General features: G+C 44.7%; 1 protein-coding gene across 4 annotated transcripts in view; it reads left to right on the plus strand.

Moving 5' to 3' along the window:
* Positions 1-25,417, plus strand: part of STXBP5L (syntaxin binding protein 5L) — a 182,396-nt gene that overhangs the window by 75,469 nt on the left and 81,510 nt on the right. For all 4 annotated transcript variants that reach the window (XM_053302765.1, XM_053302766.1, XM_053302768.1 and 1 more), the window contains 6 exons: positions 1,020-1,143; positions 2,830-2,908; positions 8,428-8,582; positions 10,663-10,735; positions 16,799-16,946; positions 19,797-19,864. In XM_053302765.1, coding sequence (XP_053158740.1) covers positions 1,020-1,143; positions 2,830-2,908; positions 8,428-8,582; positions 10,663-10,735; positions 16,799-16,946; positions 19,797-19,864 — 647 coding nt within the window. The remainder of the gene's footprint in view (positions 1-1,019; positions 1,144-2,829; positions 2,909-8,427; positions 8,583-10,662; positions 10,736-16,798; positions 16,947-19,796; positions 19,865-25,417) is intronic.

The following is a 25,417-nucleotide window of genomic DNA, read 5'->3' on the forward strand; positions in this document are numbered from 1 at the left end:
CCATTCCCAGCTAGTGCCACAGATACTGAAACCGTTAATACTGAGTAATTGGGTCAAGCCAAGCCGGCAAAGGGGCGGCAGGGAGTTATCCTGCTGCCCATTTGCAATGGAGCACTGGGGAGAAGGGGGCGGCAGGGGGCTTGGGGGTGGCAGGGGGCTTGAAGGGGGCGGCCACCAGCCGAGCGGGGTTTTGAAGGGGGCGGCAGGGAGGTATCCTGCCGCCCGATTCGTAATACTTAAGGAGCCAAGCAGGGAATGAAGCGGGCTGCAGGGAGGTATCCTGCCGCCCGATTGCTCAAGAAAATACGGCGCCGTTGTTGGGAGGGGTAAGTAAAGCCCCCCCATCCTTATTGGAACCCCCCACCCCATCTTCCCAAACTGAACCACCCCGTGTCCGGACCGGTCCGGAGGCCTTTAGGATGGCCTCCAGACCGGTCCGTGCACATCCCTAGAGCCCACCAAGAGTCAGAAATCAACCAAAAATCACGTTCCCTGTTTTTTTTAATAAAATAAGCCACAAAATGGCTCTTCTCAAAATTGTGGCCACGAATGACCTCTGGGGACATTTCTGGCCACCCCTGACCCGTGGATATGCAAGGTTTAACCTTTCCCCCCACCCTCCATATTTTTGACTGAGTATACCGAATTTGGGTGTCCATTACCCGACTGCGGATACATGAATCCATGGATGCAGGATCTGCGAATATTGAGATTCTCCTATATATAGATAAGATATATATTCAAATAACTAACTTTGCTTTATTTGTGTTAATACAGAGCCTATCTAGATTTGTAGAATAATGGACTGTGAACATTTTGCTCATCAGCAGTTGAATATGCTGTTCATTCTAGTTTTCTGTGCATGTTAAATGAGTATTCTAGAGCTGGTGGTATACAGTTTAGATGGTAAAAGTAAGAGGATCTCAACATAGCTGAGCGTAAACTATACATAGTTGGATTGATCTGACTTGAGTCAAGTGTCAATGTGAACTGCCTGTTATTGCTACTATTTCTTTTAGGCTATTCACTCAATTGGATGGCATAATGAGGGGAAGCAGTTTATGTGCAGTCATTCTGATGGTAGTTTGACTCTGTGGAATCTAAAAAGTACCAACAGGCCATTCCAGATCATCATTCCACATGGTAAGACTTGTAAGGTATTGCTAGGTAATTATTTAAATTGCTTGGAAAAACAGGCATGCACAGCAAAACATGCGAATGTAACTGAACTTCTAGCCAGTGGCATGATAATGGGAATATATTGGCTGTGTGCAGACTGTTATTTCTGTGGGGAAACAGGAGCAACTCCTTTTCTCCTACCACAATGATCGTGTTAGTCCCCGACTAGCGTTGGAAGCTTGGTAATTGTAGAAATGCAGTGGAATCTGTGGGGGTCCCATTTGCACAACTTTCCAGATTCTGAATTTTAGCTGTAGAAAAATGTGGTGTGGAAGAATGTGGTGTGGAAGTGAATACCTCCTTAATAAGCTACCTAATTTTTAAAAAGCACCCTTCTCCTGAAATAGGACTTTAATGAGGAGGTTCAGATTGTAGTAATTTCTGTTATTTGTAAAGCCAGTTGGCTTTTGGAAATGTTAATCACAAATGTGTAGCTAATACTATAGATGTTACTATAATACTAAAGATGGGAGGAGAGCTGGTCTTGTGGTAGCAAGCATGACTTGTCCCCTTAGCTAAGTAGGGTCCGTACTCATTTGCATTTGAATGGGAGACTACATGTGAGCACTGCAAGATATTTCCCTCAGGGGATGGTGCCGCTCTGCAGGGGCGTAGCAAGGTTGGAGTGGGCCCAGAGACAAGATTTTAAAATGGGCCCCTCGCTGATATACACACACGCACACACACTTCACAATATATAGTGCACTCACACTCACATTCCCATTTTGAATATGGTGAATAGCTAGTTTACATTGAATCTGGCTTTTTTACTTTCTGCTACTGCCGATCTCCAAGAGGCTCAACATAATTCATAGGGGATGCAACACAGGTGGGTGGGGAGTCATGTGACGCGCCTCTGGGAGGCCCCTTGAGGCAGTGGGGCCCCAAGACGACTGTCTTCCCTTGCCTAATGGTAGTTACGCCCCTGCCGCTCTGGGAAGAGCATCTATGTTCCAAGTTCCCTCCCTGGCATCTCCAAGATATGGCTGAGAGAGATTCCTGCCTGCAACCTTGGAGAAGCCGCTGCCAGTCTGGGTAGACAATCCTGAGTGAGATGGACCGATGGTCTGACTCAGTATATGTCAGCTTCCTATGTTCCTATGTTATTGTCATATGCCACCCTTTCCCCAAACAAGTTGTTTCATGTAAATTATTTGGCCATTTAAAGAGCACAGATTAAGGAATCTGTGTTAGTAAATATAGGCCAAATGATCTGTGCTGAACATACTGTACCTCAGGGGCTGAAGTACATTGCAGTGTATCTGAGCAGACCGCAGTAGTTTGATCTACTTACCACCCTGTTGCTGCTTAACAGTGACTCATGAGATGTCTGGAGTTACATGGATAGCCATCTGTTAGCTCCGGACACACAGTGGATAGCATGTCTTTCCTAGATTTCTGAGGGATTGCAAGAAGATGATAGTATTTGGTTTACTGAAGCATTGGAATCTACAGATAGGCAGTTCTTCAAGTGATCAGTGCCACTACATGGAATATTTTAAATCACATGCTGAATTATTATCTGCCTCCACTCTGGTTCTTAAGGAAAATAACTGTATCAGCTTTTCAGTATGACCTTTGCAAATGCAGTGGACTGTAAGAGAAATATTTTGCCTTTTCTATATTAATTTTTAAACTACCTTTTGACAGGTAAGATTCAACGAGATGGGAAAAAAGTTGAATCTTGTAAGCCAATTCTTAAAGTAGAATACAAGACTTGTAAAACCAGGTAAGTAGGGTTCTTTATAATATTAAGGAAGTGGCATGATCACTCCACAATAGCCTCTTTCTGTTGAAATCAGTGCAGCTATGCTATTATGATTCTTCTGTTTTATGTTTCTCTCAATTTACAGAGTTTATGACACTTATAGTGAATATGTCAGATCATATTCACTGTCAGGCTGACTTTCTCCGTAGGGAAATGGAAGTAGCTCTAGAGACTAGAGCTTAAGTGTTCAGTGCTCCAGTCTTTCACCACAGTTCCAGTAGAGGTGGGGAGGTTGATTCAAGCTGCTCTCTCCTCCCTCCAGCTGAAGGAAGGTAAGGGTTGTCCCCAGGGATTGCATTGCACCCAGACAGCTTTCCCAGACAGCAGGCTTTACTGCTGGTTTTCTGTGAGGCTTTACTGCAAGTTTGAAGTCCCCCCCCCCCCCCGAAATGATGCAAAAAGTGGTTTTTTTTAACCCCAGATATAAATTGGACTACATTCTAACGTGCAATGAAAAACCCTAATAATGTTTGAAGTGCTCCCTGAAAGCTTGCAGGGACTTCAGGGTAAATTTGGTCATTATGTGAATGCACACCTCCTTTTCAGAGGAGATGCGAACTAAAAGCCAGGTGTGAAAAACTTTCAGGAGCAGATTCCTGGAAGTAAAAACTCCACCCTGGAGAGAACAATAAATATTGTACCCTCCCCACTCCACCACCATAACTGGGACTGCAGGGGAAGACTGGAGCACAATGAAACTTCAGTCTGTTTGCATCTCCACAGGGCTACTTCTGTTCCTGCAGAGAATGTCAGCCATTTTCCTTTATAATGTAATAGGCAGAAATGGTTCAGCTCCCCACCCCTCATGCCAGATTTGCTTGGAAAGTAACTCGAGCTACTTTCAAAAAAAATTGGGAATGCTTCATATTTTCCAAGGGGCATAGCAAGGTTGGAGTGGGCCCAGAGACAAGATTTTAAAATGCCACTCCCCCATTTAAGCTCAGCTCATGAAGTAAAGAAATCTTAAATGAATAGGCTGAATAGTGGTAACAAAAAGCACAGTATATATATATATATTTCCATCAAGGCTGGCAAATACACACACACACACACACACATACACACACACACACACACACACCCCATCCAGGCTGGCCTATGTGCCACAATAGAACATCATCCTAAATTATTTTTTCAAAGGTTTTGTAAATTGTGAACGATGCAAGTCATTTAATGGTACTAGAGAAAGATAGACATGCTGTTCTGGTAGCTCCAGGTCTTAACACTCACATCAATTTCGGAGGATGAATACAACTGAAGGAAGGCTGGACGGGTGCGCAGCTAGGGGAGTCAGTCAAGTGACTTGCTTATGGGGAGGCCCCCAAGGCAGTGGGCCCCCAGACAACTGTCTCCCCTTGCCCTATTATAATTACGCCCCTGAAGCTAAAGCAATGTTTGGAAGTTGCTTCAAAACCCCATTTGCCTTCCAGCTATCCACCCAAATCCCTCAAGCCCCCTCTCCCTTTCATCAAAATTTACCCATCCAGGCTGGCAGGAGCACACTGGCTGCTATAGGAAGGAAGGTGGGAGATCTAATCTCTCTCCTTCCTTTGTCTTGAGCATTGATTACAAGCAGTAGGGAGAAAAGTCCAGGAACTCTTGGGCCTTTGCAAAAAAAATAAAAATAAAAATAAAGTATCTTCCAAGAGTCACTGTGGCTTTTCTCCCTGGCGAGCATAATGAGCACACTGGAGGATTTCCCTGCTTCCCACTTACCATGTCCAGAGCACCACCACTGCTGTCCAAGACAGGTATGTTTGGGAATTCTTCTCTGGTTCAGAGGCAAATATTATGGAGGCACAAAGCTAGTTTCAGGGCCTGGGCCTGGCAAACGTCACTGGTATCTCTGATAATAGGTACAGGGGGGGAAATATAGCAGAGCAAAGCCTTGGGGTTTTAAAGGTATTTCAGAGAAGCATGCACAGACTTTTGACTGCTTGTCTAGGCCAATGGGGTGTGGGCAGAGAGTTGGATTTCCATTGGGATGATTTAGCTATGAAACTCAATGGCCTAGTTCTCACTGATGTGACAAATTTGTATGCATCACATCAGTATGTATTTATCACTTTCAGACTGCAGGTGAGGGCTCACATGATTGAATTTGACAGCCATACAAAACCATTCCATGCATACAGAAAACTTGTATTTCAGGTATAATTTACATGAAAGATGCTTTCTTGGAAGCTTTTTTCCAGTCTTAATCACAAACACATCAAGCTGCTTTCCTGCTTATAGGAAAAAATATATAGTACTACTACTACGACAACAACAACAAATATTTATATTCCGCTTTTCAACAAAAAGTTCTCAAAGCGGTTTAAAAATAAATAAATAAAAAATGGTCCCCTGTCCCAAAAGGGCTCACAATCTAAAAATAAACATGTCAGACACGAGCAACAGTCACTGGTAGGATGCTGTGCTGGAGTTGGATAGGGATATATCTGATCCTATCTTTTCTCCTGTGAAAGAAAAGTAGTTTGGAGAGTTCAATTATTAGTTGGCCAATAGTCTTCAGGGAAAGGATTAGGCACCCCTTTCTTATGTTAGTGTTCTGTTCAAATACTGAATTCCCCACAACTTTTTTAAAAATCAAGAGACACATCTTGGGTCTCCCATTGCCCTAAGAATTAGGCCATTGAATAGCTCTGGACTGTCACTCTCTCTCTCAGCCTATCCTCCCTCACAGGTTTGTTATGTGAATAAAATGGGGAGAACCACATGTAAGCTGCCTTAATTTACTTTGAGGAAGGATGGGATACAAAGTTGTTACTGTTGTTTTTATCAATAATAAGCAATTAACTGTTTTCATAATCATTGGTTTACATGACTTAAGAAAACAGTAAAAATGACACAAGTATATCACAATAGCAATACCACAACATATTATCAACTTTAATACAGTAATAATCCATATCAATAGTATATCAGAACAATGAATCAAAACTCATTAATGGGCTGTATCAAAAGAAAACTAGTCATAACTAAGTCCCACTAAATTTAATAGGACTTAAATGTTAGTCACAATTAATTTGTTTCAATGGCAGGCAGTCATGACTAACTTTCTTTGAATACAACCCAATAACAGCAACATTAGTAGACTAGCAGACAACAAAATTTAAGATAAACATTTCAAAACAATATTAGCATTAACTCTTTACAATAATTCATGTCTAACATATTAAAAAAAAAACTAAAGTAGCAGCAGCACGAAACTTCAACACTATATAAATAAATGAACCAACCAGCTACTCAGACGCCAACATTCTGACTAAGGAAGTGTGAATACTATGTGAGAAGCGTCAGTGCTGCTGATGGGTTTTACTAATGCTGCAACAGCACTTACAGGGGCGGGGTTGTGCAATATCAGTGGCCTCCTTCCCCCCCAGAAGTATTCTGTGCTACTCAAAAATATGTCCCTGAGGACTGCACAGTCTTAAGGGGACATATTTTCAAGTAACACAGAGCACTTCTGGGGGAAGGGGAGGTTATCAAAATTTGCTTTGCCTTCTGTGAGTGTCACCCACTCTGCTTTGTGAGTGGGTGGGTTCAGTCTTTATCTGGGAGTGGAACTCCTACCTGCAGTTGCACCAGCACCTCTGAATGAAATCTATAAAAATAATGCAGTGGTAAATACCATATTTTGGAAATACAAAATTTAATATTTAAAGCATGGAGTCCATCTGTATGACTCCGAGTATATATGTGATCTTGCTGCTTTTGCTTCCTAGCAGGTAAGTGTCATACAATTTAATAAGAAATCACAATTCTCTTCAGCATCCATAACGATGTATGCAGTTGTATACACAAACATTCACATATTTGAATGCAAACAGTCTTATTGCCCTCAGTCAAAGTGTTCACAAATCCTGTTTTTCAGTAGATGTGTTGGCTTGACTGCAGTGCAGATCCTGAATCTGCAACTGCAAACAAATAAAAGGCAGGCCCATCAAATAGGTTCTCTGCAGACCTACTCTACTCTTTTCTGGAACAGCTTTCTTTTGCTTGTTGCTAGAACTTGCTCCCAGAGCTTTCTAAGAGTCTATAGCCCACACTTGGGGGTGGTTTCTACTGAGCATGCTCCAACACCAATGAAGAAAGAGGGAGGGAGGGAGCAGATTTGCTAGACCCTTTACTGGTAGCCACCGGTAGATTTATTTCTATACTCTTCTTTACTTTGCTAGTCAATGACCAAATAAACTTATAACTAACTCTTCTTTACAACTACTGCTGCTGATAAAAATGGTGGCAATAAAAGCATAGGTACAAGTACCAGTGCTGTGTTAGTCTAGAACTCAGCAGCAGTGCCATGGCTTCCCACATATCTCCGATGCTTTGTAAGGATGTTGGGCTAGAAATGGCAGCAATAAAAATTCAGAGGTGAAAAAACGCAAGTGTGTAAAAGTAAAATGTGTTTGACACCAACAATTAAAAGCAGCCTAAAAATCACCCATCTACTTCTCTCTCACTCCACATAGGAAACCACACCAAGCAACTTCCAAAAATATGAATGTGGAATGATGCCTCTCACATGCTAGTCTAGCCTGCCCCCAGCAGTCACCTAGGATGTTCTTCAAAAAACACCTCCTCCTCTCACCTGCTCAAAAGCACACTCCCAGAATTCCTCCTCAACCATGCCTGTGGCAAGTAAGAATCACCTCTGACACAAAGACATAAACACAAGCCTCTCTTTATATCCCTGAGCCTTCTGGAAGAACCAGCGTGGTATAGTGGTTAGAGTGCTGGACTAGGACCGGGGAGACCCGAGTTCAAATCCCCATTCAGCCATGAGACTTGCTGGGTGACTCTGGGCCAGTCACTTCTCTCTCAGCCTAACCTACTTCACAGGGTTGTTGTGAAAGAGAAACTTAAGTATGTAGTTCACCGTTCTGAGCTCCTTGGAGGAAGAGTGGGATATAAAATGTAATAATAATAATAATAAGAATCAGTGCCATCGGCATCCCATTGCTATTTTGAAGGCTTCTGTATATGCCCATGGGTGCACTAAGGCTCACAACCTGCTCTATTTTCTAACAAACTTGGACACTGCCAGAATGCTGTAGGTCCCAGGTAGGGGTGTGCATGAACAGTTCATCCCGAACCAGTTTGTCTCAAATAGGCTGGTTTGAGGGTTTGATCATGGACCAAAGTGGAGGCAGTTTGGTCTATGATTGAACCAAGCCATGCCCAGTTTGGGCTAACTGGTTTGGGACAGTAAGGGGCAGCTGGGTGGGGGTGGCAAGAAAGGTAAGGAGCTCCTTACTGGCACTGCCACTTTCCACCGCTCACCTGGCGCAGCTCCAAGTGTGCTCCCCCTCCTTTACCAAGCTGCCTGGCTCAGTACTCACACACACATACATATATACAAACAAACAGAAACTACCTTTGTTTCAACTTGCAGAGATCTTTGGACTGAAAGTAAATTTGAAATGCAGAAATGTGAAATGATCACTTTTTTAAAATGTCTTTTCCCCCCAATATAGTGAACCCTTTATAATTTTTTCGGGTGGCCTCTCTTATGACAAACCTTGGCGAAGACCAAGTCTAACAATCATGCATGGAAAAGCAATTACAGTTCTTGAAATGGATCACCCAATTGTTGACTTTTTAACTCTTTGTGACACGCCATACCCAAATGGTGAGTGTTTGCCATAATTTTAGCAAAAGCAAATAGTGCAGCTGTAACTGTAGAGCAGGGAAACCGAAAGGAGGCTGGGTTTAAAGACTGGTTGATTGGATATTTGGATAAATGGAATATTTGGATAAATGGAATATTTGGATAAATGGAATATTTGGATAAATTTGGATAAATCTAAGAATTTACAGTCTGCTTGGGGTCTTGCAGAACCCAAGACATTTTGAAATCTCTTCTATGTAAGTGGATATATAAGAATGTGTGGGTATTGGGGTTTACTCATGACAATCACCATTCTCACATTTGTAAAAATGCCTGAAGTATACTGAAGTATTACTCCTTATGAATGTTTGTATTAAGCCCTATTCATACATAACCATAGAACATAGTGGCCATTAAAATTTATTTCTGTGTGGTCTGGGCTCCATATGACTACAGAAACATTTGACTTGGCTTCCCAATATGGGTTAGCCAGATTGCATAATAAGGAGCCTTGAAGCATCACACCTCCCAACACCTTGTACATTCTCACACCAATAAAAGCTCTTTTAGTGCTTGATAATTCTTGATAATAACATGCTTAATATAGCATTCGCCACTATCAGCATTGGCATATTAAAGCCACGTTTAGCTTTAGAGCATCTCACAGGGCATGTCATTAGAAGGAGCCCAGCTGGTGCCACCTCTGCCCCTCTTCCCACTTGCAGATCTCACACTTCCAGGGCACACTCTGTTTGCAAACTGCTGTTTGCAACAGCAAGAATGACAGCAGCAGGAAGGCAGAGCATGCACGGAAAAGGGGAGGTCAGCAAGGGGGAAGCACTGGGCTCTGGCTGAGGGGGCAACGTGGTGAGGTGGGGGAGCAGGACCAGTGAAGGAGAAGAGAGGGAAAAGGGCCCAGAACAGGTTTGGTCACAGTGGAGAGGAGTTGGTAGCGGTGGCAACAGACTGCACTGCAGTAGGCAGGTGTGGCAGGGGAGCCAGGTGGATCGCCTACACTCAGCACCCTGTGGTTCACTCACCACCTGAAGCTAATGCCTCACTTGGCCTGCTGGGAGAGCCACCTCTGTATTGTTGACTTAACTGCTGAATTAGCATGCACACTTCGCTCAGAGTTCCAGATGGGTGTCAAATCTTTACCTACTACTTTATTATAATTCTAATCATGTGAGAGAAAGGGAGAGAAGCCCAGTGCTTTAGGATTATTTTAAACACATATTCCAGTGTGTGTGTGTGTGTGTGTGTTTTAATAGGAGCTGTAGGGTTGGAGATCTAGATCGGGATTGTGGCATGAAAAGAGCAAATCCTGATGAAAATCCTCCTCCTCACTGCAAAATGGGAGGGATGCTGCCATTGATAGCAAGAAGCATTGGCAAGAAGCTTATGAACTGCTGTTACAGCCTAAGAGCTAAGCAAGATGTGCTTTTAATCACATCTTCCATTGTGTGTGAGTGTGTCTTAATAGCTAGCTGAGTGGGGATCCAAATCAGAACTGTGGCATGCAGTGAGTTAGGGTATATGTGTGTGGGGCAGCGGGAGGGCAGGTAACCATCTCCTCTATGTCACAGCTGCAATTAAGTTTGCCACCCTCCAAAAATGCTGTTTGCAGAAGGAGGAATGCTGTCATTGGCACTCCAAAGCAGCTTTGGGAGGCTGTGATTTTCATCAAGACTAGGGCTTAGGGTTGACCTTCCTCCCTGTATGCCATAGTTTCAATCTGGATCCCCTGCCCCCATGACTGTTGGTGGGGGGAAAACCACAGGGAACTGTTACTTAAACTATTGTTTTTAAAAATAACACACATACAGAAAAGAACATATTCAGTTGTATCCAGTTTGACCATTAATCTGTAGCAGCAGTCTAGAAGCTTCTTTACAATGCTACTTGCCAATGTATGAATTTAATTAAAAATATCATTCTCGATTCAGTAGGATGTCTTCCAGACTGCTAAACAATTTTCAGCTGTTCAGGATTCTGTCTGAAGTTTTTCATTGCTCAGAACTGTGGTGTCTTTAAACTACTTAAGAACCAAATCATATAATGTCCTAATTCACGAACTTTCTGTTTGACTCTTGGTTCCTAGAATTTCAAGAACCCTATGCTGTAGTTGTACTATTGGAAAGAGATCTCATTGTCATTGACCTGACTCAAAGCAAGTACGTATCTCTCCTGTCCTCTCTCTTCTCCAGGCTTAACATATCCAGCTCCTTTAAATGTTCCTCAGATTTGTTTTCCAGATCTCCCACCAGCTGCAAAGGCCTCCTCCAAACTTCTTCCAGTTTATTAATGTTCTTCCTGAAATGTGGTGCTCAGAACTGAGCACAGTATTCCAAATGAGATCTGATGAGCACAGCATAGAGTGGAACTATTGACGCTTCTGTTAATGCAGTCCAAAATTGTGTTAGCTTTTTGAAACATCTTTCATCCACTGCTTGCTCATATTCAATGTGTGGTCCACTAAGTAACCTAGATCATAAGAACAGCCCTGCTGGATCAGGCCCAAGGCCCATCTAGGCCCATTTCAGCAGGAGCCAGCGTGGTGTAGTGGTTAGAGTGCTGGACTAGGACCGGGGAGACCCGAGTTCAAATCTCTATTCAACCATGGTAGAAGCTGGGTGACTCTGGGCCAGTCACTTCTCTTTCAGCCTAACCTACTTCACAGGGTTGTTGTGAGGAGAAACTCAAGTATGTAGTACACTGCTCTGGGCTCCTTGGAGGGAGAGTGGGATATAAAATGTAGTAATAATAATAATAATAATAATATTCTAGCATCCTGTTTCGCATAGTGACCCACAAGATGCCGCTGGAAGCCACAGGCAGGAGTTGAGGGCATGCCCTCTCTCTCCTGCTGTTACTCCTCTGCAACTGGTGTTGCTCTCCTGCAACTGCATCCTTTTTAGATGTAGTGCTACCAAGCGTGGTATCCTCCATCTGATGCAGTACTTGTGTATTTGGTTTTTCTTACCTAATTGCAGGACTTTATATTTCTCTGTTGAACCTCATCTTGTTGGATCTGGCCTAATAGAGCCTCTCCAGATCAGTTTGAATCTTGATTCGGTGTTCTAAGGTGTAAGCTATCTCCTCCTCCCACAACATTGTGTAATTTCAAGTTTATAAGCAACCTTATATTCTCTCCATCTCAGCATACCCAAATGCAGGCAAAGAATTAATTTTTGGTACTATCTTCTTTGAAGATGACTTCCCACCTGCTTCACAGAACTATCTGTGTCATAATGATTGGCTACATCACCCAGACATGACTGGCCAATTAATTAAACTGGCTTCTTAGCATAGTGGGAGAATAAGTGGAAAATAAATTGGGACAAAACTACAAGTGATGTTAAAGCTGTCATTGGGGGGTGGGCTTAACCTTGAAGTTGACAGAAATTGGGCCTTTATCATCAAAAATAACCAGTGGGGTCCCAGTACCATGGAAGCAAGGTGCACAGCAATGTGTTAGGGTTTTTTGTTGTTTTTAAAACATTTTCATCTGTGCTGTTCCAGTGTTGAAAATTGTGCCCCCTGCTGCCACCTTCCACAAGCCACTGTAGCAATAATGGCTTCAGAGGTGATTTTGATGCAGAAGCAGTGCAACTCTCGCTACCATAATGCTGATGGCTGAATCAGTGGGGTGTCCAGAGTTGCCTTGTTTGTGTATTTTGGGCACTAGATATTTATTATTTATTTGATTGATTGATTGATTTATATACTGCCCTTCCAAAAAAGTCTTAGGGCGGTTTACATCAAAATAAAAACAATTAAAATCAATTAACAGTTAAAATCAAACCTATAAAAACAGCATAAAACTAATTTACAGTTAAAACATTTAAACTGTTAAAAACCCTGGAGAACCAGGCTGGACACTTAGAGCAGTTAAAAACAATTTACAACAAATTAAAAACCCTGGAAGGCAGGGGCATAACTAAGGTGGGGCAGGCAGGGCACATGCCCTGGGCGACATTGCAGGGGCACACAAAGTGCCTGCCATGCCCCGCCATTGCCCCAACTGCGGTCTGGAGAGGCGCCTTGCCCCTCCTCCCAGCGAGCACTTGCCGTTTATTTCAGGCAGCGTTTGCTGTCTGAAAGCGTCTATTCCCCTTTCTCTCTCTCCAGAAGAATAGATGCTTTCAGGCAGAAAGTGTTGCCTGAAATGATGCCGAAGAGCTTGCTCAGGCTCTTCAGAGCTTGAGGCCATGCCCCCTTTGCATGTGATGTCAAAGGGGCATGGCCTCAAGCTCTGAAGAGCCTGAGTAAGCTCTTCAGCGTCATTTCAGGCAGCGCTTGCTGCATGAAAGCATCTGTTCTTCCTTTCTCTCCCTCTCTGGAGAGGGAATAGATGCTTTCAGGCAGCAAATGCTGCCTGAAATAAATGGCAAGTGCTCGCTGGTGGGGGGTGGGTGGCGGATGTGGATTGGGCAATCAGGTGTCGATTAGGCAATCAGGTGTTGGTGTAAGCACCTAATGTGTTGGTTTTTCCCATTTATAACCTGCTTTTACTCCAAGAAGCTCAGAGAACTGCATGGTTATGTTTATCCTCGCAATAACCCCGTGAGAGAGGTTAGGCTGAGAGATAAGTGGCTGACACAGAGTCACCTGTAAGTTCCATGGCTTGAATGGGGATCTGAACTTGGGTCTCCCCAGCCCTAGTCCAACACTCTAACCACTACATGCAACCGTTTTCCTCAACAACCCTCCCCCCTCCCCCGCTCCTGGGTAAATTCAAAGAAATATTCAATTTCACCTTCAGTGAAAGAGAAGCCATATAATAGTGAACAGAAATCAATATTTCTTTTGGAATGGATGTACTCATGCCTGATAAATATTTACTCTGTACTCATGCCTGATAAATCTTTAACACAATACAAGCATTTCACCTTCCATTGAAAGATGGGTGTCAGATGTTTGGATGGGGGGGGTGCAATTTCAGTGCTTGCCCTAGGTGCTATTTTCCCTAGATACGCCCCTGAGGCCAGGCCAAACAGGTTTTAAGGGCTCTCCTGAAGGCCAGCATTGAATTCAGATTACGTATTTCTGCCAGGAGTGCATTCCACAGCCCCAAGGCAGCTACAGAGAAGGTCCGCCTCTGAGTCACCTCCAGATGAACCGGTGGTAACTGGAGACGGACCTCCTCCGATGACCTTAACGTGCGGTGGGAATCATGATAGACCCTAAAAACCTCAACCAGAGGTCTTGTAAACTATTTCTATGCTTATTCCATAAATTACCTTAAAGTAAGAAAGTCACCTACTGTACCTCTTGCTTTCCATAGCTATTTGGTCCCGTTACTTACAGGTCTGGCATTTAGAGTCCTTAGGAAAACATTGTTCCTATTTCACTACTAGTGCTGATTTATTTGCAGAGCCAGGAAAATTGCTATTAGTGCTGTTGTTAATTGTCACTGTACTCACTTTTAAGCTTCACATAATAATGATCTTAAAAGGCACCTTTTACATCCATATTCACATCTTTTCTCTTTATTTTACCCCATAAATACATACCAACTGAAGATAATATTTGATGCATATGGTAAAGTGGACTGCAGTCCATGAAAACTTATGCCAAAATAAATTCATTAATCTTTAAGGTGCTACAAGACTCTCTTCCTACTCCCCAGCGAACAATGTTTATACATTCTGACATTTTAAAGTGGTTCCAGTATAGCCAGGCTGTTAAGAAGAAAAGCATACATTGACTTCCTTTTCCACACTGTTGCTTTCTCTTGCATTGCTTAAAAAAAAAAAAAATGCCTGAAGCAGCCCACAGTAAAGTATCTCACATCTTTACTGGCCTATTCATGTCAGGGCATGTCAACCTAAACCACTTTCTAGCCTGTTTAACTTTCATGACTTTAAAAATAAAAATTGGATCACAGTTCTGTGAGGGAGTCCCCCCCCCCTTAATCCAGAGGTTCCCAACCTGTGGATCTCCAGATGTTGCTGATTACAACTCCTCATTCCCAGGAGGCTTTACACACAGGGCTTTTGTTTTGCACCCACTCCTGATTGGAGTGTGCCAGTTCACATATTAGCTGGATTTACCTCGAAGTCCCTGTGGGCTATCAGGGACCAGGACAGACAGCACTTCCCCCCCCCCCCGAATGGGGGCTGTGAATTCTGGCTTAGCCCAAAGTATGTCCAGCTTTTAAAAATCTTCTAATTTCAGAGGCTTTTGAGAGAGAAAATGAGGCTTTTTTCAAAACTCAATGAAGGGTTCATCCCTGGTCCCCAAACTCAAGTACACACATTCAATATGGTCCGATACCCTAAAAGGGACCCTGGTAAGGGAGATGTTATCCTTATAGACCACAGCCACTCCACCTCCCTGCCCATGTCCCCCCACCTGCTCCTCTACAGAATATCCTGGAGGGAGAAGCTGGGACCAAACTGGACCACTAGCCTCCCCCAACCAAGTCTCGGTAATACATACCAGGTCAGCCCCTTCATTCACGATCAAATCATGGATGAGTTCAGGTTTATTTTGGACCGACCTGGCATTACAGAGGAGCAGGGTAAGGCTATGTGGGTTGTTGGGGATGAAACCACACTGGGAAGAGCAGAAGGTTCCAAGTTCCCTCCCTGGCTTCTCCAAGATAGGGCTGAGAGAGATTCCTGCCTGCAGCCTTGGAGAAGCTGCTGCCAGTCTGTGAAGACAATACTGAGCTAGATAGACTAATGGTCTGACTCAGTATATGGCAGTTTCCTATGTTGGCAGTGCTCCCCGAGGTCAAAGAGCTGGCAGGACAGCCGGAAGGGGAGACAGCTATTACATTTCTGACTACTCTTCCCCTGGAACGGCCTGCTGACCTGCCAACGTTACTTCTTCTATTCCCCACCACCACTGGGATAGCTGCCCCATAGTCAACAAAGGTGCCCCCTGTCCCCCCATCTCCAGACGAACTCAAACACATAACAGCAACTTCAATCCAAGTCCAAAACAGCTGAAAACTGATTAAACAGAAGCCTTATAGCCCTTGCCCTCCCCCGAAGTGGCTCCCCAAAGGGGTGACGGTGGTGGACCCGCCGCCACAAGGAACCTTCCTATAAAGCCCAAAACTGAGCAAGTGACCTGAGGAACAGCTGAGTCACTCAAGGGCTGGTTCCAATCCTGCCCACACTTCCCACAGATGTTAACCTGAGGCTGCAACCCCACAGGGGAAGCAGAAGCAGGCAGGCAACAGCAGAAGAAACCCCAGAGCCCACCTGGTCACTTACTCCAGGCAGCACTGGGTGGGAAGTGGAAGAACTCTCCCTGTTCCTCTCTGATGGGCTTCTAGCAATTGAACTTCTTCTGGCAGCTCAGTGTTCCCTCTATTCTTTTTCATCTGTGTGCAGAATGAGTTTTATTCTGGGTGGCAGTATCAAGGCAGTGTGTGCACATGTGCATTCAGAGTGGGGCCTTCCTGATTAACCTGAGCGGCATCTAAAATTAACGGAGCAGACATCAACAAACATGTGAGCGTGCATTTTCTGCCTCCACACCCTGAATACCCACTTAAAATGACACTATGTGATGATATAGCATCATTCTAGAGCATCCTGTTGGGGAGATGGGAGCTGCTGGTGGAGCACCATGGTTGCCATTAAGGTCCCATTTTAGCTCCCAACCCTCAAAAACAGGTGAAATTGGGTGGGGCATTTTAGTTTCAGCCTTGAAATATAACAACAGCAAAACTGACAGAGGCATACTTCTCACTAAACCTGTATCTGGGCTGTATCACTTAAGACAGCAAGTAGAAACATACTGAATGCTCATCTCTGGAGAAAAAACCTCAATGCATATAGAAAATTAGCAAGTCAGGAAGCAGACTAAACTAGAACCCAGGTCCTTGAAATATGCTGTTAATGTTCATAGTTTTTGCTTTTTTCTGCATAAATGAGCAGCTCCCACTACAGTCTGAAGTGCTGCAACCACATGCAGCTTTATCACATCCACGAGAACAGCCAGAGCTGAGACATCTAACAGAGCGTCCCCCCAAATGATAATTATCCTAGTATTTTGAGAGAAATTAAGGCAACTGAACCAGCATGGATGTCATTTAAACATTTTTCTTTACAAATGCTTCACCATGTTTTTATAAATTCTAAACCTGGTATTAAAAATATGCTTTGAAGAAAATAAAATATGCATTACTTAGTAGTATGGTTTAGTATAATTTGTTTATGTATTACATAATGTCCTACTAAAATGTTAATATCTCACAAAATATTTTTCTCAAATAGTTTTCCAATTTTTGAAAATCCTTATCCCATGGACATTCATGAATCACCAGTTACCTGCACAGAATACTTTGCTGACTGTCCTCCAGATTTGATTCCTGTGCTATATTCTGTAGGCGCTAAACATAAGAAGCAAGGATATAGCAATAAGGTACAAAAAAGAAGAAATGCTTTGAACTGTTTTAAAAGCTTGAAGTTTTCCCGATGAGGACTTTAATGTGTTATAAGTTATATAGCATATTAAATGTGTTATAAGATTTATGTGTTTATAAGTTATAATGTGTTACAAGTTATAAGCAGAGTTGTAGTCCACAATCGGAGTCAGTACAGACTGTACACACAGATTGCCTTTTATTATTTCCACCACCACGCCCTTAGTTTGTTCACACAGTAGGGTTTCATACTGAAAAGGAGCAGGTTTTTCTTTTTCTTTACCTGTATCCATACCTGGCCATTTCTGGCCAATAGAGTGCTAGAGGAGGCGGCCAAATTTCCCATTGGTCTATATACCTGTGCTCAGGTATGGCAGAGAAGGGGGAAGAACATGTGTGCATGCATGTGTGGTGCCCCTGGATTAACTCTGTGTCCCCATGCCTCCGAAGTTCTAGTGCTTTAACAGCAGTTCACCAGGACAACAGGAAATGGCTACTTTAATAAAGTGCAACATACGGAGTACATTTCATGGTTGGGGGGAGGGGGCAGCTGGGAAGCTACTCTCTGCTTCCATTTTCCCAGGTTGTAGACTCCATTAATGGCCAATGGGGTGCCAGAGGAGGCAGGCTGGGCAGTCTTCTTGCTTCCCATTGGTTTAGTCACCTGTGCCCAGTTACAGGACCGAAAAGCAAAGGATAGGTGTGTGCATGCGCATGGTGCCCACAGATCTCTCAGAAATGTTGTTTTTGGTCTAACTCTGATATATATGTACACACACACACACACACACATGCGCGCGCGCAGATGAGGCCTGTTGTTGACTGGGCAGTCATTTAGAAATCCAGGAGGCAATCTAATATCATGAGATTAATGTTCACAGAAACCACAATATTGGAGTGCTTGACCTAACCCCCCAAATGGGGTTAGGATCCTTCGCAAAATAATCCACTCTCATGGAGAGTGGCTATGTACACTTTAAACCTCCCTGGGCATCAGCTGAGAAGCATGGGGAGGTGTAAAGTTAGCTCGTTGCCCCACTTCTCCATTGATGCATGGGGAGGTTTAAAGAAGCGGCTCAGGAGGACAGAATGGATAGAGCAGCCTGTGCCTTTCATGGCACTTCTTTAAATCTCACCACATGCCAATTGAGAAGCAGGGACTGTGGCCATTTAAACTATATACCAATGTAATTGGGGGTGGGGTTGGTAACTGCATTTAATTAAAACAAACCCCTGCAGTAACTAAATTATACAGAGGTGGCCACGAATGGGCGAAGCCACTATTCCAGGACCATATAGCTTTTTAAAATTATTAATGTGCTTGCAAAAAGGAAGTAAAAGAACAGTTTGAAATTTGTAGGATTTCATTATTCATATAATTCAACCATAGTAAATTTGAATCTGAGAAAGATTATCTGCTTCTCTTGGACATGATATTGTTTTTGAATTACAGTACTGATCTGATTATTGAGTGTTAAAATTTTTTGAGGACAATAACAGTTAAAATCTGTTAATTGTGTTCAGAATTACATATAATTTTTTTTAATTATACCTTCCTCATTGGTGTAAAAAGTAGTGCATTCATCTAATTTCAGTGGCAGGATGGTATATGTAAAATTTGGTATCTGTAGGTCCTCGGGAAGTATGACTTTATTTCACAACAGCCAGCCAACCAACCAACCAATTCTTCAAAATATATAATAAATAAATATAGATTTGAATTTTCCCCTGTGTTCTAGCACTCCAGCAGCAGCTTCCAGGTAACTGGTGCCGGTTACCTGGAAGTTGCCTGGAGGAGTGGCGCTCCCCCCAGCAGCCCGTGTGATGGTGGCATTCACTTGGCCTCTGTGGATGCGTGGAGGCCAGGTGAGTGATGGAGCTGCTTCACCGCCACGTGGGCTGTTGTGCGGAGCATCAGCACACCTGGAAGCTGTCTGGAGCAGCGGTACAACCAGTAAGGACCTACTAAATTACTTTTAAAGGTGCCTCTCACCGCCCGCCCCCACCCACCAGTGCTGCCTTCACTGGCCCTTGAAGCGGTTTGCTTCTCACTGGGTTCGGTTTGGTTCAGTCTTGGACCAGCCCCCTTTCCTGAAGGGGAGTCTGGTTTGCGATCGAACCACCTCGGTTCACAGTGGACCAGTTTGGATTGAACCAATTCTTGCACATCCCTACCATTAATGGCTAATGGGGTGCCAGAAAATGTGGTCACAGCAAGCTTCGTGCTTACTGTTACTGTAGTCATCTGTGCCCAGGTATGGAATGGAAGGCGAAGACATGCATGTGTTCATGCATGGGTGCCCCCTGATACCCCCTCCATAGACTGCAAAACCCTGCTTGTGTTTTGTGCTCTGTTACAGTAGTTGCTTTCCCATTGTCCTGGTTCACAATTGTTTTCCAAGCTGGGTCCATTTCCTGCCCAGCCAAGTTCTTCTGTAGCTCAGATAAAAATTGGAACCAGAAGGGGGGGAAAGGCTGAGTTGTCCCTCCTTCCTACATGTTTATATGGCTGTAGTTCTGAGTGCAACTGCAACCTCTCTCTTCCGCTTTCGTCTTTCTTTCCCCTCCCTCTCCCTTTCCCTGCTCAGAAGCACAAAAAGCCAGCATATATATGTCCATATATATTGTTACTGGGTAGCATATATTGTCACAATTGTTACTGGAGCCCCCCAATGAAAAGGATGGCATAAGGGCATGTTAATGCAACATTTTTTCCCAGGTTATCTACAAAATATTCCATTAAAGTCTATAAAAATTTTAGAAGCTGCTTTTATACCAATACAATGTAACTTTTCTAAATTTTAACTTTAATTACTGTACTAAAATTTACATTTTCTGATTGTGTTTAGGAGTGGCCAATCAGTGGTGGAATATGGAACCTAGGATCACAGACATATCCTGAAATTATTATTACAGGGTAAGGGGGAATTTATTTTTACAGGATACTGGTCTCTGAAGGAATTGTGAACCTGTTATGATGATCTGATTCTGGAAACTTCTAGGTCCATATGGAATAGCCATGAGAGATTCTTTAGCTGATTTGGCCAGCTGTACTGTTGAAATGACTTGGCTTCTGAAATAGTGAGTTCTGAGATCATTCATACCCCGGATGACTGCCTATAAGGTGACTTCTTCCCGTTGCCTATCTGTGGATTAATGCAGTATTAAGGGCAGTGAGGTAGCAGGAACAACTTGAGTGTAAGTGCAAGAAAATTAAGGCTAAACTGAAAGCTCTTACTTGAGAACTCAAAAATGGGGAGGGGAAATTCAGGGTCCTGAAATGGGGTGGGATGGGATGTGTGAGGGAAAATTTGAAATGTGTGTGTCAGGGCAGGGGGTGTGGGTTGAGATGAATGCTACTGCTGCCTGTGGTGGTGATGGAAAAAGAAGAAAAGAACCAGCAATGGGAACTCCTAAACTATTTAGAATAATTTTGCCTCCCTGAAAAACTGCTGGAATTGCACGCCTCAAATTTGCAATGTGTGACTGAGGTAGCAAATTTGGGAGACAGTTTTTGCTCAGTTTGTGAGCCCACTCAAACTTGGCTTTAAATTCATTTGAAGGCCTATTCTATGGTCGTCTTGAATAATTGCAGAATAACTGTCTGTGGGCAATTTGAAGGCCTATTCTATAGTCGTCTTAGATTCTTCTATGGTCTGCCTTAGATTGTCTGTGGGCTTGGATGATGGTGAATGATTGAAATTTAATCGAAACAAGATGGAGTTGCTCATGATGGGCAGTCCTAAAGTCAGGGAAGGCATGGAACTTCCTCTTCTGGATGGCGTTACAACTCCCCCTGAAAGATCAGGTTTGTCACTTGGGAGTGCTTCTGGATCAGCGTATTGTTTTCAGTTGGATGCTGTGAGCATTTCAGTAGGAAAGCCAGATGTTCCCCTTCCTGGGGGGGAAATCCCACATCAATGCATATATGCTCATCCCTAATGGGACCAGACTGAAAGTGTTGGAAATGCAACTAGCACAGCAATGTGGAGATGCCCGCTGTATTTTCTGGATTGTTCTCTAGACCTGCCCCCCAGCAGTAGTTCTGATAGCTTTCTTGACTCACACAATGCACAATCCTCCCTTCCCCTCCACATCCTGTAGATCATTCATCCAGTCTGCCAACTGCACTTCATAAGAAAACTGAGAGGAGGGTCTTGCATAGTGCCAGCACAAGCAAAAGTCTTATGCCTTCCATAGAAACACTATGGCTGAATTCAGACATAACACGAAGCCGGGTATTGGTGAATCTGGTTTCAGTTTGAAACTTTAAATCGCACTGCAGATATTCTTCCAACTGTGGTCCGCCAACCTCCAGTTCCAGGAGAGGGGAGCCTCTTCCTGCTTCTCAGCCACCGAGGCCGATCCCAGCAAGCTCCATGGCCAGACTGTGAGCAAAGCATCAGCACATAGTGGAGTGGCTGCGATTTGCCACGATTTTGAAGGGGGTGTGCTGAGCGTGATCATGCATTTTCAGAGCTGTCCTCTCACCCTCAGAATGGAAAGGGCATTTAAATCCCTTTAAATGCCATGCCAGCTCTTCTTCAGACATCAGTGGCACTGCTGCCCTCCTAAGGGCACCTAAATTGTTTGGCACAAGCATGATTTCAGGGTGGATGGATATCGGGGTGGGGGGCACTATTTCCCTGTTACTCAGTAAAGGGAAGAGAACATGAAGACTCCCTAGGAGGCCATATGTATATGAGGGAGGGCAAAGGATCCTGGGGGGTGGGGTCTGTCCCACCATGACCTAGATAGCTGTTGTGAGGGATCACCATGGCAAAGCAGTCCATGCAGACCAAATTACACTCCTGCTGTGCTGGAAACTTGCTGCTGGAGGACTATTCCTCTCAGGACCAGTCTACTGGGGAGAACCAGTCTACTGGGGAGAACCATGTAGCTGTAACCCCTAGGTCTCTGGTTGGACTTGACACTCATGAGTTGAGCTAACTCAGCAATGGGGGCCCCACTTGTGTGGGGCACTCTACTCTCCATGGTAAAAGATAGAACAGAAACACTGCACCCCACCCCTTCCCTGTGAATACCCAAAGGAGATTTTGATATTCCATGTGTCAGAGTCTGGCCACGTGCATGGATGGAGGGAACACCAGGTGTGGGGATGGATCTTTACTCCCATTCAGAAACCCCAGGTTTGGTCCAGTATTGCATCATATGCATATCTGCTGGTGCAGAGAATAGCTGGAGAGGGGAGCCCCGGTTTCCAGTGGCCCCAGGAGAGTGAGGTCGCCATTTTGGGGCACAAGCAAGGGTACACATGCAAATGGGCTGGCAGGGTCAAGCTTAGATAGCTAATTGGAGGCAGTCACCAAGACAGGGAGAGCAGTCAACAGAGTATCCATCCCCACAGCTTTCCTCCGTATAGCAACCTGACTCGATATAGAGCCCCAATGGTTTGACACTCTCGTGAGAGAGCATTCCATGGGAGAAGGGGTTGTTCTGTTGTCACACATGATTAGGGATTTTGCTCAGCAATTCTTTCCCCTCCCCTCTGACGCTTCTTCTCATGAATTGTGAGGGGGTGTCCCCATGGTCTGGCACTCTCTTGAGCAAGCACGGTCCGCCCCGGGTCAGCATCCATCATCATCACATATGTTGAATTGGTCCTTTGACTGGAGCAATGCTGACCCTGGTGACCAGCCCTGCTCATGAGCGTCAGGGAGAGGAGAGTTGGCCTTATGGTAGCAAGCATGGCTTGTCCCCTTAGGTAAGCAGGGTCCACCCTGGTTGCATATGAATGGGAGACTAGAAGTGTAAGCACTGTAAGATATTCCCCTCAGGGGATGGAGCCACTGCTCTGGGAAGACCTATGGTCTCACTCAGTATATGGCAGCTTCCTATTTTCCTATGAGTAAGCGTAAGAGCACTTCCCCAACCTTTCCCCAACCCTTCCCCAACCTTTCTGTGAAAAAAATTAGAACTTAGCTGTTTAAGAATCCCTGGTTGGGGCTGCCTTTTAAACCCAACCCCAGGCGCGCGCGCGCGCACACACACACACACACACACACACACACACACACACTCCATTTGTTCCCCTCCTGGCACTGTGATGGGGTGTTCTGCTTATGTTGCCACCTGGAGTGTTTGTGCTTGAACATACATAATTGCCACTTCGTTCTCAGGGAGCAAAGCACTTCGTGCATGTTCTGTCATCCCATCCTCTTTCCTTCCTGCTTGCTAGGTGGGGGAGCAAGGGACAGAATGGGAATGCCCCTGGGTGACTGTGCCACTCGACAGGCTGAAAAGCTTGGGATGGGACTTGGTGGCATCCCTGTTGTCGGGCAACTGCATAGCTGGATAGGTGACAGGAGAGACAGGATAGCTGCTCAGAGAGGTGGCCAGCGAGAAGTGCCACAGCCATGGAGCAGCCATGTTCCCGGGAAGGTCTGTGCTGCCATCTCTATGATTGTGGTTTGAAAATTGACATGAAACTGGTTACAGCAGCTTCCAGGATTGGATGTAATGCTTTGGTGGCCAAACCGAAGGTCTCAGCAACTGTACGTTCAAAAAAGTTTGAACCTTTGTGCAAACTGAAGGTTCACGTTGGAGTTTGGCAAGGCAAACCACAGGTTGCTTTTGGCTTGAAACAGCGGTTTCACAAATTCGGACGTAATAGAGTTCCAACCTCTGTCCCTTTTAACTCCAGTTTTGTGTTATGTCTGAAATTATGTCTGAATTCAGCCTCTGTGTTTCTAGCAGACAAGGGGTAGAAAAGCATCATTCATTGCAGATCTGCTTCTCTATAGCTAGTCTAGCAAAGACTGACTGGTGGAGTGGTTACTGCATGTCTCATTTGAGACACAAGGAGACTGGGACACATGCTCAGTCTCTGTAGAAAAATGTGATATTGACCGAAACAGTAACAGTTCTTTAGCCCTGGTTTTCTGAGGAGTTTGGATCATGAAGCAGCTGGGTAGGTTACTGAAATGATGGTGAGGGAAGACTTGTGATGAATCTAAGCAAGCATGGGTTAAAGCCCATTTTAGCATCTGTGCCATGGTAGTGATGGTGTTGGAGAAATTCTGCTTATCCACCATGATTGCATTGGCACAGAATGGCAGGTGATTAAAGTTCTGTAACTTGGCCCTTAAAGGGTAGAAATGAATCCCTGGTGATCTACTGTGATCCCCAGGGCCGGGAGGCTTGTTTCAGCCTCCTGGCGGGGTCTCCTCATGTGTTGCCTTGCCGCGAAGCTGCACCATGGCAAGACACGATCAAATAGATGGGGTTAGAGGAGCGCTCGTTCCTCTAACCTCGTCTAAGGGGAGGGGGAATTAGGAGGGTTTGCTGCCAGGAGTCGTGCTGCCAGGACTCCCTTAGCCCGCTTTTGGTGGATCGTGAGAATCTCCTCATTGTCTGATAACTGCTTGTATTTGTTCTAATTTAGACTCTTCTATAAGAGCATATCTATGAATGTGCACTTGACATCTGCTTGTCATGTTTTAATGGATATGTTTCAGCTTGTTCAGCCTGAGAATATGAACAGGATATTTGGTAGTCTGAGGTTTGCCCTCTCAACCTTTGTTCTTCCTGGTTGATTAAGGCTGACTGGTTGGCTGGTGGAGATGGTAAATGCTTCCCTGAGAGGGTGAGATACCAAATGTATTAAAGGAAGTAGTGGACAACATTCTGATTTACACTGCATCTGTGCAGCAAAAGGATGCCTTGCTGCAGTGATAGCATCCCCACTTCAAAAGTGCAGGTAGTCACGGGTGAAGAACCAGTCAGGAATCAGGTATCAAGCCTGTTCTGAATGGGGTTATGCTCCCCTTGAAAGAGCAGGATTGAGGAAGGGTGGTGCTACCAGCGTTCAAGGGTGTCTCTTGAACACGGGCCCCTCCATTCCTGCCTCCCCCTCTGGCCATCTGTATTCTCCTGCTGCTACCTTCTCCGCTGCCCGCCTGCGTGCCTCCACCCACTTGCCCAATAATGCTTCTCCTCTCCCTGTCTGTTTTCTCCTCCTCTGCCTGCATGCAGTTTTCAAGCACTTCCTGGTTTTGTTGGAAATGCTGGAAATGCTTCGTCCACAGCATGTGGACGAAGGAGGAGGAGAGGAAAGAGGAGGAGGCAGACAGAGAGGGAGGTGGCAGCAGGCGAGCAGGCGGAGGAGGAGGTGGAGGAGTCAGAGGGTGAGTGGGGCAGTGCCCGCAAAGTATGCACCACTCATGTACCCCCAGCACTGCAGGAGCCAGGGGGGATCTCCTGTACACTAGCTACACCATTGGAGTTGGAGCCATTTCAGTTTTGCTCCTGGATAATCGGGTAGTGTCTGTGGCCAGAACTGCCTTTGCATATTTTCTGCTGAGGCACTGGGACTCTTTCCTGGAAAAGATAGGCCTGGTCACTGTAACACATGCTCCAGATTTGATTACTGCAACACACCCTATATGAGGCTGCTTCTGGAAAACTTTTGGAAGGTTCAGCGGCACTTTCCAGATTAACACACCACAGT

Source organism: Hemicordylus capensis, chromosome 2 (genome assembly GCF_027244095.1).
Source record: "Hemicordylus capensis ecotype Gifberg chromosome 2, rHemCap1.1.pri, whole genome shotgun sequence".
In the NCBI taxonomy this organism is placed as follows: domain Eukaryota; kingdom Metazoa; phylum Chordata; class Lepidosauria; order Squamata; family Cordylidae; genus Hemicordylus; species Hemicordylus capensis.